Genomic DNA, 16803 nt, shown 5'->3' on the forward strand with positions numbered 1-16803 from the left:
AATGTTGAAAACCAGATATCGCCCAGCCCTAGTGGGTTATAAACCTGTTGGTTTAAAAACAAACAAACAAACAAACAAACAAACAAACAAACCCCATGAAAAATCTAGACTGGATCCAAAGTTATGATGATGTGCAGCTGAAACAACTCAAAGCTAAAACTATTCGGGACGAAGTACTGGGTGTGGATTTGCTTTAAAGAATGCAGAACTGAAGAAAGTGCCGGGACTTAAAATTTCAGCCCAACTTACCTTAGGTTGGATTCTTGGTTAAACTGGGCATGTTATCTATTTATATGTGGCTACTTCTCTGTGAATGTACCTGGGATTCTTTTTTGCAGGCTCCTGGAACGCCTATCATTGCGCGGCAGGTGGCTCCAACCACTATAATCAAGCAAGTGTCTCAGGCACAGACAACTGTACAGCCCACGACAACGCTACAGCGGCCCCCTGTAGTTCAGGTAAGGTTGCCAACATATGTTTGCTGGCTAATCCTAAAACAGAACATTGGCTGAGACCCAGGGTGGTGTTTGGGCGCTGTTCATTTAAATGAGAATAGATGATGGAGATGTAAAACTAAGTCACACTGGGGCCAGTGGGGCATTCTCCCAAGTAGGTGAGTGGACTCCATCAAACACGGTGGGGCTTACGTGTAGCTTGTAAAGAAAGAGTAAGTACAATAATAAGTGCAAACAGAAATTACTGAATAGTCCAGCCTTTACTGAGGTTTAAAAAGCTGGTGCATTCAAATGATAAAGTGTCTTAATTCAGAAGGGGTGTGGACTTTCTGCAGGAGCTGCACAACTAAAGCATTGCTGAAGATTCTTTACACCTCTTAAATTATGTCACAGGTGGTCCAGATTAGTACTTGTGGATAGTTATTCCAGCTACTTTAGACTTTTGGGAGTCAGCGGATAGGTGGAACCAGCAAAGAGTTTCTCTTTCTGTGACTATGCTTCTAAACATTTTCCCCTGATAACAGCTTTTAACTGTGCAATTTTTTCAGTGTGTTTTGATTTGGACCGATTCTTCCTTGACATGTTGACTGTGTGACTGATGTGGGATGCAAACCATAGTCTCCCCCCCCCCCCAAGATTTTACCCTCATGCTTGTTCTGTCTGCATGCACAGTGCCCTTATAATAATTGGGAGTGATGATTAAGAAGCAGAAGCAAAATAGATTTATTTCGCTGCACCACAAAGTCTGTAGCCCGTTTCATAGGTCCTGTGTTCTGCTGCCTTCTACCTTTTGCACCAAAAACACATGCTTTGTTTAATCAACTTCCAGTGTCTTGAATTCTGAATGCATAGGGCTTTGTGCCACCTGGTGGTTGTTTCATTTAACTGCGCCAGACGGGTGGCCAGAGCAAATGTCTCTCTTTTTTGGAGCCTGTTTTAACATCACTGTAAGGAGGATATTGCGTCTGATAAAATGCATCCTCCCTTCATTTGCAGCTCTGTATAATTGTCTAATATCTGTGTATCTTTGCAGCCTCAGATTGTTCTGGGCAATCCTGCACAAACGACAGCATTAGGAACAGCAACTGCTGTGCAGACTGGAACGTCTCAAAGGGCGGTGCAAGCAGCCGCAATAGCCTCAGCTGCGGCCACAGTAAGCTCCCAATGACTGTTTGTTGCAAGTCAAAAGCCAAATCTTGCCAGCTTCCAAGAGAGGAACCCATTAACTTACCACCAAGTGCTCAGTGTAGCGCATACTGACTACTTCGCTGGCACAGTATTGACACTCCAGTTTGTACCTTATGGGTATGAAACTGCTAAGTGAGGCGAATGTGCTGTGATCATGTAAATGTTTGTGGGAATTATGGTAAACTTTACTGTGCCACACACATGCTGTAAAACAAAATAAGTACAAGTTCTGCACCAAAATAACCTAATTTCTGTGTTGGGGGCAGCTGGATTAAAGGATATAAGCAATTTGCTTATTTTGATCTTAATTTGCACAATTTATTCTACTCCTAGTGGTGATGGGAGAGGCAAAGAACTGGGCAGGACACTGAAATCTAAGAATGATACAGCAATGGTGGAAAACTTGCTCAGCTTCTCCTTCTAGCTTCTAAGATTCAACAGGCATTGCCCCAGAAGCCATGAAACATATTTGTAGTAACAAGGGCCATAAACTTTCTTTAAGACAAAAACAAGGAAGCCAGGATCCTTGAGAATCTGGCATGTTTCCATTATCACATCATGTGTTTTTTATGCATGGGCACAGAATATCCACACCCCTGGCCAAATACAATTTGAATGGCAGTGTTGCCAATCGATAGGGTTGAAAGGGATTCTATAGTGTTCAGATTGAATTCAAATACATTTTTTTTTAAAAAAAAACCAACCCTCTCCCGTCTCACTTTCTTTTCTATCTTTCCCTTCAATAGGAAACCATGGAAAATGTGAAGAAATGCAAGAATTTTCTCTCCACGCTAATAAAACTGGCCTCTTCTGGAAAGCAGTCTTCTGAGACTGCCGCTAATGTGAAAGAACTAGTTCAGCACCTGCTGGTAAGACAGACACCGGTTTAGTTCAGATCCTCATCTGAAACATAGCTTGGGTGACTGAGAATGAGTCTCTCCCCTCTCCTTTGCATATAAGAGGAAGAGAATGAAAGCTTCTGATTTAAAATAAACCACAGTTCACATGTCGTCTAAAACACAAGGAACAGTGGTTTGTTCTAACTAAAATCAGTTAATAAGTCAGGATCTGAAACCATAGTTTAATCATTTGTTTTTAACAATTTCGGTTGGAACGAACCACTGTCCCTTGAGTTGAGGTGCGCCACAGAACCGCAATTTGTTCTAAAGCAAAACTTCCACATCCCTCCTTGCCATGTATGAAGGAGAAGATGGGGATGGAGGCCTTGGGAGCATGAGTCCTGCCATATCTCATCTCCAGTCCGCTGGATTGTCTGAACCAGGCCACAAACATACGGTTATGAAACGTAGTTTGAAAATAAAAGAGTAAAATGTTGACTTTCTATACTGTTAGGCGATACAAAGATTTGAAAAAACAATAGACATAAGATACTTTTCATGTGTTTACTCCTTTTGCTTAAGAAGAAAAGGGTTGTTTCTTTTAGAAGTATAGCATACAAGCATAGAATTGTAGCGTTGAAAGGGACCGTGAGGGTCATCTAGTCCAACCCCTTGCGATGTAAGAATCTTTTAGCCCAATGTAGGGCTCAAAGCCATGACCCTGAGATTAAGAGTCTCATACTCTACCAAAACTTGGATGCTGCCGTACTCCCAACTCATCCTTGACTATTTGCCATTCTGGTAGGGTCTGTTGGGAGTTGGGAGTTCAGCAACACTTGAGGACCGCAGGTTAGCTACCCCTGTTGTAATATCCGAAGAGCAAATTCTGAAGTAATGTACAAGGTGTTACGGATGCGACTCAGAACATCTATTTTTAGATATAAGGCCAATGAGCAGGGAAAGCTACAGAGAAACAACCTGCTTCTCCACAGCAACCTGTCATAATTTTCCAGTGTCTTATTGCTATCCATTCATTTAAAACATGTCATCTTTTTTTAAGGTGAATTAAGGAAATAATTTCAAAACATTAAAAAGATTGACTGCTTAAAATGAAAATATGGGAATTTTCCTCCCCACACCAACTTTTTTTTTATTACAACAGTCACATGTGTATGGAATAACAAAACTTAGGCAAGAAATACCCTAACAAGACAGAGTTCATTCATGTGAAATGAAAACCATAGAAGGCTTCAGTCATATGGATGTTCTCATTGCTCTCCAGTATTGAAAAACCACAGTATTGAAAAAGCAGAGGAATCAAAAACAATCCAGTCAAAATAACAGCTCTACCATTTGATGTAAACATACACTTTTTTGTGACTTTTTGAAATGATTAGCATTCTGCTTATGAGCATAGAAAATAAGAGCAATTCAAGTGTATTAAAAATGTATTTAAACTGAACTTGCTAGCAGATGTGTTATTTGTATTTTTATGTTGGATGAATATGTAGCATTCTTCTTGCAAAGTGCCTTAAATAAATTTACCCAGTTAAGTACAATGGTACCTTGGTTGTCAAACTCCATTCGACTCCCAGAATGGTTCAGAAACCAAGGTGTGGCTTCTGATTGGCTGCAGGAGCTTCCTGCACTCAATTGGAAGCCGTGTCATCATCATCATAATAATAATAATAATAATAATAATAATAATAATTTATTATTTGTACCCCGCCCATCTGGCTGGGTTTCCCCAGCCACTCTGGGCGGCTTCCAACAGAGATGAAAAATACACTAAAATGTCACATATTAAAAACTTCCCTGAACAGGGCTGCCTTCAGATGTCTTCTGAATGTCAGGTAGTTGTTTATCGCTTTGACATCTGATGGGAGGGCATTCCACAGGGCGTTCAGACGTTCAACTTCCAAAAAACGTTCGCAAACTGGAACATTCACTTCCAGGTTTGCGGCGTTCTGGAGCCAAAACGTCCGAGTACCAAGGCATTTGGCAACCAAGGTGCAACTGTATCTTGTTAATAAGATATGTCCTTCTTATACATTTAAATGGTTGAGGGCTTAATATCTGGAATTCATTATCTGGAAAATCTGAATCTGAATTTTATTCTTCAGGATGGAAAAATTGAAGCAGAAGATTTCACCAGCAGACTGTACCGGGAACTTAATTCTTCACCTCAACCTTACCTTGTGCCTTTCTTGAAGGTAACAACCTCTCTTCATTCTAGTTGCATCACTTGGCAGAGAAGCTTCTTGCCCTTCTCAGTAAAGAAGTGGGAAACACTTAAAAATTGGTACCAAATTAAAGTAATAAAGATGACTTGACTACAAGAACAAAAAAAATCTCTTTCTGTTCCTCCGTAAGAGGAATCACAGGGGAATTTTCTTGATGTAAAAACTATAGAGTGCAGCTGTGACAATATTCTGTATGCAGAATATTGAATTACTGTGTTCACACAATCACTGCTAGAAATCTGGTAGACCTGGTGAGATGATGTGTGATCCTGGGTATACACATGCATTCTTGCTCTCAGCATCCCTTCCTCCTAAAAAAAGGTGTATATGGAGGAACTATAGGAATTTAACATGTGTGAATCCCAAGTCATGTTGTATTGTGTGTGCAAGGTGTATGCAAACGTGCATTTTCAAGCTTGATATTATATCACTTGTTCTGATTTCCAACTAGCAATTATTGTGAAAAGCCCTGGGTATGTTGTGAACCGCCCTGGGACCTGCGGATGAATGGCAGTATAAAAATTTTAACAACAACAACAACAACAACAATAATAATAATAATAATAGGAAGAATAAGAATTCTGTGAGCCAGTTCCATTGGTTAACTATTAGCCAGCTCCATACTGTTGGCAACCAAGTCAGATGGGCAGGGTACAAATAAAATTTTTTTATTATTATTATTATTATTATTATTAATGCAGTATACTCTGCGTTTTTGTTTGGTTCCTGCTGATAATGTGGTAAAATCCACGGTATTTCCAGTCCGTCTTAGGGGATATGCACAGAAATGTCAGATTTTGCACTCATGAGGCCCTCCTTGTCTCAGACGTCAGTGCTTTGAGCATTCCTGTCAAGCCTGTGCAGTCAAGAGTTGCAGACTGCAGATTTTATTTCCTCTTCAAGGATGGGCTTTCCCCTGCTTTGAGGCAGATTCCCAAGTACTATTTTCATCCCAGGGTATTAAGAGGTACGCACAACTCGTAAGTTGCCTTTTGCACTTCTCACGCTGCACAGGCATCTTTACAACAACTCTGCAAGATGGGTCAGTATTATTACCTTCACTTGTCCCTGCAAATGGGGGCGTCAGTGTGGTCAATTCAGTAATTGAAATGAATTGGAAGGCAAAGCCGGCACAGTTTTGGGCGATTGATTTGCCCCTCTCATGAAATATTGTAGCCAGTTGTTCGCTCAGCTGGAGTATAGAGTTTACTGTTCCACAGAGAAAGTTTGCCCCCTTTGGACAAGTAAGTATTACAAATACAACCTAAGATTCCTTGTTTGATAGGGATTTTTATCTCTGGATAGCAAGGCTTGAGATAACTTCTGATTCTTGACTGTGTTCCTTGTCTAACAGTATGCTACACGGGGGTGTCACTCACCACAAACTACTGCACATTTCCGATGCCTCTAGGGATAACTGAAACTTGATGCTAATTTTTTGGGGTGTGTGTGTGATGCTTACACACACAGCAGTGTGACGTCACTTCCTCTTTTGTTCCCATAGCGGAGCTTACCTGCCTTGAGACAGCTGACTCCAGATTCGGCGGCTTTCATTCAGCAAAGCCAGCAGCAGCAGCCCACGACGCAGCCCACGACGGCCCTGACAGCGGTGATGCTGAGCGGCTCAGTTCAGCGTACAGCAGGAAAGACCCCTGCTACCGTCACAAGTACCTTGCAGCAGCCCGTCATCAGCCTAACGCAGCCGACGCAAGTTGGGGTTGGCAAACAAGGGCAGCCCACGCAGGTGGTGTGTAAACCAAAATGAATCAATCCTACACTTTACCTCCCAGAAAACCGAATCCTTTCCTTCCTAACACCAGTCAGCAATGGGCATAAACTGAACATAAAACCAGATATCTTGTCGATATTTCATGCATGTTTATCAGTTGGTACAAATGTGTGTTGCTGTGTAGTCAATGGTCTCCTTTTCCTTCCTCTCAGGAAAAGCGTATTCAGGAGGTGGGCATGTAAAGCATGTGTGCTTAACCCTCTCCCTACCCATTTTTCTGCTCCCAGCTGGATTTCAGCTGCAGGGAAAAATAGCTTTGGTGTGGAGGGAGGAGGGGCGAGAGTAATTCAGAATGGAAAAGCTGTAGATGTAGAAAGAGTCAGTGATTTCCACCCTGCCCCCCCCCCCAAAGCTGTTTCTCTGCTTCACATTCCCTTTACGCATACCTCCTTTTCCTTGATAAAGAAAAAGCTCTATCAAGGATATATATTACAAACTTTTGTGCAGTGGCCCTGAGCTGCATGACACAACTTCTATCCTTACCCTAGCAATCACTGTATGTTGTTGCTACCACAGCCTTTCTGAAAACAAAGATTTTATTGGCAGTAGGGACAGGAGAAATTAAAGGGAGGTCCTGCTTCGCATAGGCCAAAAGCAACTTCTTGGATTCATTTCTGCAAGATAGCCAGTAGCAGCAGGTAGCTTTTAAAAGTTCATGGAGAAAAGTTCTTCCAACTACAACAGTTAAAACTTGCGCGTTCAGAATCAGCATACAAATGATTTGCCAGAGGCTAGGGGCAAGCAGTAGGGGATAGCCATATCCATTGTACCATGATTGCAAGGTTCCTAGGAGCATTAGGCTGGCTACTGATAAGAGACCAAACAGTGCACTAAATGAATGGCAAGGCAGTTGTTGCGTATGTGCATTGATAACCTCTCCGAAAGAGGTTCTGTAAATGACAGTATTCTTTAGTTTGATTTTGCTAGTGTCTAATGATTCAAACCTGTATTGGATTTGACTACCCGCACTTGCCTGTCAGCATTCCTGCTCTTAGTTACTTGAATAACTAAGCTGTTTCTCTTCCTGTACTTGCAGCTGTGAGGATGGGCTATTGTTAAACCCACTGCTCCTGTACTGCAGGGGAATGGGGCTTTATGGCAAGATACACTCATGATCCACAAGGTGTATCTAAATTATGCATTAAATGGGGAGAGGCTTCTGACAACCTTGTATCCCAAAGTCTGGCAGAGCAACATCATCCACTAAAAATGAAATGGTTTTCATTCTTGAATAACTTTGGATAGGGCTGTAGTGTTTGTATAAAACAAGGGGCCACTCCAGGGCTGCATAAAACAAATATTTTATCGTGCATCTCTAGACCCTATTAGGTTGGTGTGGAAAATACCCTTTTCACATATGGCCTGCTTTAATTTGAGAGACTAGCAGCATGGTTAAAGGCAGTGCTATTTTTCTAGAAGAAGAGGTGCCAGAACTTACCATTAATGTCTTCCATGTTCTCTTATAATGGCAATGGCACCCACCTGAGAGGTGCTGGAATTGAGTACCAGTGAGTTCCTGCTGGGGAAAAAAACCCTGCTTAAAGGGTTCCAAAAGCTGTCAGTTGAATTGGCCTTCTTAGTCAACTGCAACTACTCTCAAACTTTTTATTCATTTCTTACGTTTCTCTGCCACCTTTTCCTCCAAGGAGCTCAAGGTCAGTGTTCGAAACTCCTATTGTTCTAGGCTCATTTTGCGACAGGGAATTTAATTAGCACGAGCAGTTTCTGAGTTCTGGGTGCAGTACTGCGCCTAAGATTTCAGATTATAACTGCAGAGTGGAAGGAAAGGAGGACCTTTTTCTGTCTGCCTGCTTCCAGCTAATATCTGAAGGCTGGAGAAGGGACCCTCTTAAGAATATTAGGGGGGTGGGCAAGGGAAGGACGAGGCCATATGAAAAATGGACATAATATTTTAGCTGCAATTCATTCATTTCCAGCTTTGTATTCATGTTATAAAAAAAGTGCACCTAGGCTTTCTTGTTCTTAGCTGGTTTATTGAAACGAATGTCTCTTCAAATGTTTTCAGGTTATTCAGCAGTCTCAAAAGCCAGGCACGTTGATCAGGCCACCACAGGTGACATTGACACAGACCCCTATGGTAGCCTTGCGGCCACCACACAACCGTATTATGCTTACTGCTCCTCAACAAATTCAGCTAAACCCACTTCAGACAGGTAAGAGAGAAGCATTCTTGTTATTTATTATAATGGGATTTTTTTTTTCATTTAAAAAAACAGCCGTCTGATGCTGTGTCATAACATTGCACTTGGAAAACAATGTTTTCAGTCACAGGGCCTCTTAATGTTACATGCTAGTTTTGGAGAAGTTTTTTTATCGGATTCTTGAAAGTCAGAAAACCTTCACAGGAAATATACATTCTTTCTGAGCTAGCATCTCCGCTAGCAGATTTATCAGGTCATGGGGCAGGACTATGCATACTCTATGCTTAACTCCCTCTCCTCTTAATTCTGCTTCAGGTAAAGACTTTGCACCATTCTGCTGGTTTTGGTGTCTTTGTGTGGATTCTGAATTACAGAGCATTTTTCTTGATTTCCTTTCCTTGCAGTCCCTGTGGTAAAACAGACAGTATTACCTGGAACCAAAGCTCTTTCTACACTATCAACTCAAGCAGCTGCTGCTCAAAAAAACAAACTCAAAGAACCTGGGGGAGGTTCATTTAGGTAAGTAATCCTGTGCATTAGTGCAAAGAGATTTGCAGGAGGGGGGTAGAATCCTGGAATTGACACCTGTCCCTGCGACAGATACTTTGTATTTGTGTGTGTGTGTTTTGGTTATGCTTTATGTTGCTTTCTCAGTAGCTGCAGATTTGCAGCACCCAGGGAATAAATACTGATCTTTTAAATATCTTCTTATCTGGATTAGCAAATATAGTAGGCTCATTCTGTCTTCCATGCTGAATTGCATTTTTGTATTTATTATACTGCCTAGTGTCTCTCAAATCTTTCTGGAATCCGGGCAGGCGGACTCCTATGCAACTTCTGAATGCTTCCCTCTATATCAGGGGTCAGCAGACTCTTTCAGCAGGGGGCTGGTCCACTGTCCCACAGACCATGTGGGGGGCCGGACTATATTTTGGGGGGAAAAATGAAAGAATTCCTATGCCCCACAAATAACCCAGAGATGCATTTTAAATAAAAGGACACATTCTGCTCATGTGAAAACACCAGGCAGGCCCCACAAATAACCCAGAGATTCATTTTAAATAAAAGGACACATTCTACTCATGTAAAAACATGCTAATTCCTGGACCATCCGTGGTCCGGATTTAGAAGGCGATTGGGCCGGATCTGGCCCCGGGGCCTTAGTTTGCCTACCTATACTCTATATGCCTCCCCATGTTTGATAGGTTAAAGCACAGAGATCCTCATGTGTAGACGCCTTCTGGCAGCCTACCTTGATGGACTAGGCTCTGTCAATTTGGGCAAAGGGGTTCAAAGAATGCTGGATCAGGACCTCTTGGTTTCTCTTTTCTTACATCTCCTCCCACTTCTGTGAGGCAGCAGCAAAGGGGGAAATCCTGGGAAGAACCTATTCTCTGGTGGGGGAGCAACGTATCCTGCCAACATACCTTTTAAAAAAGAGAAGGAGAGATGGAATGGTCTGAAAGCCCTTCCTGATTTTAGGGGCAACAAAGAGAGAAGAAACCCCAAGCGAGAGGGGAACCAAAGAGGCATTCTTCTTTTTTACTTCTCCATCTCAATACACCACTAATTTTCCCTCCCCACAGATATTAGGGGTGATGGAAGTGGTCTTCAGTTTCTACCAGGTGGCTTAAGTATGAGAGGGAATAGAGGAGCCCCTATCTTAAGTCTCCCATGAAAAGGTCGACTTACATGCATTGGGTATAAAATGCACAGCTGGAACCAGGGAGCAGCACATCTTGCTTATTCTTCTTTCCTGTGGGAAGGAAAGGGCAGTAGTACCAGCATACAGGAAGCTAGGCTTGACCTGGATATCCTTTATATTTAATTTTGTTGCTGGGCAACAGCACCCCCTGCTGGACCAGGAGAAGTCAATGAGCTGAACCACCCCATCTCTTCCTTGATTCCTGACCCCCAGTCTGTTATACCGTTTTCCCAACTGTCTCATTCCCTCTGCCCTACAGTTTGAGAACGGCTAATCTAGCCTGTGGATGCTGAGCTCTGTCACCTTCTGTCAGTGTCCACATAACATTCATGTTGTGGTTGTGGTTGTTGCATGTCCCCATGGACCAGAGCACGCCAAGCACTCTTGTCTTCCACTGCCTCCTGGAGTTTTGTCAAACTCACGTTGGTCGCTTTTGTAACACTATCCAAACATCTCGTCCTCTGTCGTCCCCTTCTCCTTGTGCCCTCAATCTTTCCCAACATCAGGGTCTTTTCCAGGGAGTCTTCTCTTCTCATGAGGTGGCCATAGGACTCTCAAGAGTCTCCTCCAGCACCATAATTCAAAAGCATCAATTCTTCAGCGATCAGTCTTTGTGGTAGCAATCATGTTGCCAGATCCCAAAACAATAGAGATTATGAACCGTGTTGAAAAAGCAATAAATGCTCTTCAGTGAATTATTTTTTAGAATCCCAATAATTCATGTAACCCATGACTCACTCCTTTACTCTAGCAGGATGCGTTAGAGGAAAAGTGATGCTATTCTTGTTGGCTTATAGGAAGAAGAAAAATTCAAAACCTCTGCATTTAGGGCAATACCTTTATTAGGTCAAACTGTTATAAAATAGCGTGCAAGCTTGCAAGTCCGGCATTCTTCATTGGGCTAGATGGTAAAGAAGGGAGGGGGAAAATAGTTAGCTGCTAATAAAGCTGATACTATACCTTGTCTCAAAGTTGAGTGTGAGGGAAGGCTCTGTGCAGATTTCACATTTTTGCCTGTTTGCCTGCATAGATGCAAACTCACAGCTTTACCACCAGCCAAATCTCTCTCTCCGCCCCTCTGATTTTCTCTCCCACCCACCACTTACCTTCTAACATAGCCTTTGCTAAGTTGCTGCCCTCCATAATTTTAGGCCATAACTCCCATCAGCACTGAAGGGAGTCGTAGTCCAAATTGATGATGGCAGATCTAGACTGATGATTCCTGCAGTGCTTGGACGTTTTGTGACATTTTACTTGGCCTATTGAAGGTGTAGCTCCTGTATGGATTTTAGAATGATACGTTAGGTTACCCCCTAGCTGAAAACCTAAAGTGTGTATTTTCTCATCAAATTTATAATCATGTTACTATCCATCTTCTGGATAGTAGACACTATCGAACACACAAATAGGCATTGCACACGCCCCCCCCGTTGTTGTTGTTGTTGTTGTTGTTGTTGTTGTTGTCATTATTATGGATTGTCTTTCATTCTCCCCCAGCCCCCCCCCCCCCAGTTTATTAATGGGAAAATCTACTGATGCATTAATGTCTTATTTGCATAAATTTGAACCATGCCTTTTGATTATTCATATTCGTTAAGGTTTCTTCCTTCGACAACAGTCTTTACTGATGTCAACAAATGTCCACATTTCATCTTTCAATGAAGTTCTGTAGTTTTGTTGGATTCAGCTTACTTTTCTTTGAGTTTTGATACTCTCAATATTTTACTGTGGGTTGGGTCCAGAGATATCCAAGAAGATCTCCTTTCATGCAGTGGGGCTTTCTCGAGTCTTCCGTCCAACTGCCATTCCCACTTGTCGAGGGAGTGCTGGAAGCCGCAGTGGGGAGAGTGCTCCTGTGCTTGAGTCCTGTGTGCTAGTTTTCCACAGGGATCTAGTTGGTCACTGTGAGAACAGGATGCGGGACTAGATAGACCATTGGCCTGATCCAGCAAGCTAGTCTTCCATTCTTAAGACCAGGCTTCCTCAAACTCGGCCCTCCAGATGTTTTGGGCCTACAACTCCCATGATCCCTAGCTAGCAGGTCAGGGATGATGGGAATTGTAGTTCCAAAACATCTGGAGGGCCGAGTTTGAGGAAGCCTGCTTAAGACCCTCTGGAATGTGATAAAATTGGGAGAGAGCCACAGTTGCCTTGCACCAAGTGGCAGTGTCTCAAAAAATATCCAGATTTGAGCCAATACAATCATGTTTAAATTCCGTATTGTTTTGCAAAATGCCCTTCACTTTGTTTTTGCTGCCCCTGCCCTCCCAGTATCTATTCAGCTGCTCATTGAATACAGTTCGCTGTTTTGCAAATTCCTGGCATTTTTGCAAATTTCCAGATTAAAAAAAAAATACTTCTTTTGAATCTACTGTTCCCTCTTTCTGAAGGGATGACGATGATATCAACGATGTCGCATCGATGGCAGGAGTTAATCTATCAGAAGAGAGTGCACGTATACTGGCCACGAATTCTGAGTTGGTGGGCACATTAACAAGGTCGTGTAAAGACGAAACCTTTCTTCTCCCGGCACCTTTGCAAAGAAGGATACTCGAAATAAGTGAGTTGCTGTGAATCTTGGCAGCATAATGGCCCGATTGGTGATACGAAGCGACTCCATCCTTTTATGGTTCCACGTGATGATGTTACTGGTCCAGCAGTGGCGGCCCATATTGAGCACAGCTTAGATGTGACACACAGATTCATTCTATTAAGCAAAAGTGGATAGAGAATGAGGGGTGGATGGGACAAAGGCAACAGTTGTCTATGTGCTATCTTTAAAGGCCACTGAGAGCCATCTGCATTAGGTACAGTGATTCGAAGACTCTTTTTATATAGTAGCTTTAAAAATATTCCCATGTTTTACACACCAGAAAAGTAGCTTCTGTGTTTCAGACATCCTGTTTTTTTTTTTTTTAAAAAAAACATGGACAACCTGATTTCAAGCTATCAGGAACTCAAATTGGCTACAGCTTCCCTGTGGAGGATATCAATATGGGATAACATGTATTTTACTGCTTCAACTTTGTGACTTGCCCTGTACAGAACAATTGCACCTAACAGGCAGCAAAGCAGAATGAATTTGTGCACACAAGTACAGACACACACCCACCCACACCATTTCCATTAGATGTTATGTCATAGCTGTGTATCAATCATCAGCTAAGCATAATTATCAGGCTTCTAGAGCAGGCTACCAAGTGTTCCTTCTGTCTTTCCCCTTCTAGCAAAAGTTATTGCTTGTTGTAAACAACTTTTCAAACTTGGAGAAATAGATTGTAATGCAGTGATTAGAGTTGTAGGCTTGAGCATAGGAGATCTAGGATTAAATTGCTGCATAGCCCTTTAAAAAAATCTGTAAGGTGCCTCGAGTCCTGTCAGGGAAAAAGGCGGGGTATAAATATAATACTAATAAATAATATTTGGTTAGGTCAGTCGCTAGATATTTGCCATCTCTAAAATGAGGGTCATAGTGTCCTTCCTCACACACCTCTTTTCCAAAAAGCAGCACAGTGAGATTCATGAAGCCCATTGCAAATAAAAGGAAATGAAATGAAACTAATTAATATCACTGTTAAGTAGTACACATACTTCAATAGGTGCACAATCCACTTGGTTAGGAAACCCAAAAACATTAGCTGTGTTGGTGCATAGTACTGTAGTAAATTGCTGAGCTTTGTTTGAGAAAAGCAGCTGCATGGGGCTCTTGGGTTGTAAGTCACATTATGTGAATGGTTTTGGGGGGCTTTTTGTGCATGCTTAGCCATCACTTGGGACCTGGGTGGCGCTGGGGATTAAACCACAGAGCCTAGGACTTGCCGATCAGAAGGTCAGTGGTTCAAATCCCCGCGACGGGGTGAGCTCCCGTTGCTCGGTCCCTGCTCCTGCCAACCTAGCAGTTCGAAAGCACAACTCTAACTTTTCCTTTAGGTAATCGGCATTTCTGTGTGCTGCTCTGGTTCACCAGAAGCGGCTTAGTCATGCTGGCCACATGACCCGGAAGCTGTACGCCGGCTCTCTCTGCCAATAAAGTGAGATGCGCGCCACAACCCCAGAGTCGGTCACGACTGGACCTAATGGTCAGGGGTTCCTTTACCTTTAGCCATCACTTTGGGGGCTGCAGTATCAGGTGGTGTTAAGTAGGTAGGAAAGGGCCATCACAGGTCAGACATCATGGGTAGAACTTTTGAATCACCATAAGCTCAGTGCTTTCCAGTGGAGTCGTTTCACACATTCAGTGGCAAGTCAACCAACAAGAAACCAAGTATTGTGATTCTTTACATGAACTCGGCTCTGAATTGGCAATGGCTGCTTAGGTTTCTTACTCTGCTTTTGTTGGAAACACAGGTAAGAAGCATGGAATAACGGAAATCCACCCCGATGTAGTTAGCTACGTATCGCACGCAACGCAACAAAGGTTACAAAACCTGGTTGAGAAGGTATCAGAGACCGCCCAGCAAAAGAATATGTCTTACAAGGTAAATAGTATTACCGACAGTGAGAAGGTTTGGCAACTTGTATTCTTTTGAGCTCTGGTTTAATGAGCTCATACGCAATCCCAGGAATTCTGTTTCTAGCCCGTGATTTACAGCTTTTGTAATAAATTGTTGTTGTTGTTGTTGTTGTTGTTGTTATTGTTATTTATACCCCGCCCATCTGGCTGGGCTTCCCCAGCCACTCTGGGCGGCTTCCAAAAAAATATTAAAATACTATAATACATCACACATTAAAAGCTTCCCTAAACAGCCTTCCTAGCAGCAGAGAACCTCATTGTGGTGAACAAAAGCAATCCAGGCCTGAAGAAATCAAGTGTGTCTTGTAGACACGGTCTTTGCTGTGACAATGGAGGCATTATGGGAATAAAGCAACAACAGAAATGTTTTTCCTCTTTAATAACTATGCCAGGGCTACTTCTTGGGACATAAAAGACTGTTGCATGGATGGGGGGAAAAGGAAAAGCTACTTTGGGTTATTGAAACCTGCTATCAAGTTAAATTCTTAAATTTCTTTTAAAGTTTGCATGCCTTTCATTAAATAGATAAATAAATGGGCAGATTTAAGCAATCGTTGGCTAGGTTTAGCTCCTGTTTGGTCCTTTTTTGTGGCAAATTCTTGCACTTTGAAATGAAACCAATGGAGGTGCTGTCAGGTATGATGACAAATCAGATATATTTATCTACTGCATTACGAAGAGGGCAGTGCAGGGTGGATAAAATTGGGGGAGGGTGATGATTATTCTGAATTTCCTTCTAAAGTTTATATTTATATACACACCCTGGTTTAATCCTGGCTTGAGGGAAAACCATTGTTTGATATATTCTGCAGAAATAGCAAATGAGAAGTGGAGGCTTCTAATCGCCTCCCCTCACATAGAAAGGAAGCAAGAAGGATAGGAGGGGAAACACAAGCCTCACAAACTCGTAATGAAAAGCCATGGTTTGTCATTCTGGGTGAAATGAATCTCTAGGGGATTTCTTTCTCACTGGCCAGCCAAATGACAGATTTTGTGTAAAACCTCCCACTGATGGATGTTCTTTTGACAGTTGTGTTGCCTTCAGCTTCATCCCCAAATTCTTACAGTTCCCTGAGTTGCAGGTGTATCACATGGTGCTGTTTTCAAAGCTTCATTAACTGAGCTGTTATAGTCTAAGAGGGAATAGAATGGGTGTGTTGTTTGGGGTGGCAGTTTTTAAAATTGCCTCATTTCTATATGCAAAATTGCCTGGTTAATATTGCCTCCTGTAGTCCTGCCCTCCCCTCTATTCTCTGGCCCCCCCTCCCTAATACTACAAGATGCTGAACAGTGGGACTCATTGCTGCTGGAATTACTCCATGGAAAGGATTGACTTGACTTAGGGCAAATATGAATGTAAAAAGCTATTAGCAGAGAAGGTCAAAATTGGACTTACTTATGGTTAGAGTATCCCTAAACTTAATTTGGCTGAACACTGGACTGGACAGGAGATTAGGCAATGGTTGTCTTGATATTCTGTGCCATTACATGCTTTCTCAAAATCCACCTCCAGCCATTATCAGACACAAAATAGAGGAACTGATGAACCGTTAGCCTGATCTACTGGCTGTCCTATTTCTTCCGCCTTAGACCAAGCTCAGGAAATGAAATGGTGTAATATATTAAAAGAAGGATAAGTATCAGATATTCTTGAGTTGACTTGACAGGTTTCCATCACCTAAAGAACTGGGCTTTTAGGGGAAAAGAACCTTTTTGAAAAAGGAAGCTGAAAATATCACTTGAATGTTAATAGACCCTGATGAGATCATAGAAAAGATTGTTGAATTAAAAAAAAAACAAAGCAACAACACGTTTTTAGCCAGCTGTATGAGTTTAAAGATTAACTTGCTGTTTGAAGACGACTAAGTGAACATATTGAGCTGTGTGTGTGTGTGTGTGTGTGTGTGTG

General features: G+C 42.3%; 1 protein-coding gene across 3 annotated transcripts in view; it reads left to right on the plus strand.

Moving 5' to 3' along the window:
• TAF4 (TATA-box binding protein associated factor 4) overlaps positions 1-16803 on the plus strand; it is a 75842-nt gene that overhangs the window by 45407 nt on the left and 13632 nt on the right. For all 3 annotated transcript variants that reach the window (XM_083744151.1, XM_083744152.1, XM_083744153.1), the window contains 9 exons: positions 339-458; positions 1489-1608; positions 2390-2512; positions 4606-4695; positions 6230-6472; positions 8541-8688; positions 9081-9195; positions 12772-12941; positions 14729-14859. In XM_083744151.1, coding sequence (XP_083600277.1) covers positions 339-458; positions 1489-1608; positions 2390-2512; positions 4606-4695; positions 6230-6472; positions 8541-8688; positions 9081-9195; positions 12772-12941; positions 14729-14859 — 1260 coding nt within the window. The remainder of the gene's footprint in view (positions 1-338; positions 459-1488; positions 1609-2389; positions 2513-4605; positions 4696-6229; positions 6473-8540; positions 8689-9080; positions 9196-12771; positions 12942-14728; positions 14860-16803) is intronic.

The sequence above is a fragment of the Podarcis gaigeae genome (genome assembly GCF_964106915.1).
Source record: "Podarcis gaigeae genome assembly, chromosome: 6".
NCBI lineage: Eukaryota > Metazoa > Chordata > Lepidosauria > Squamata > Lacertidae > Podarcis > Podarcis gaigeae.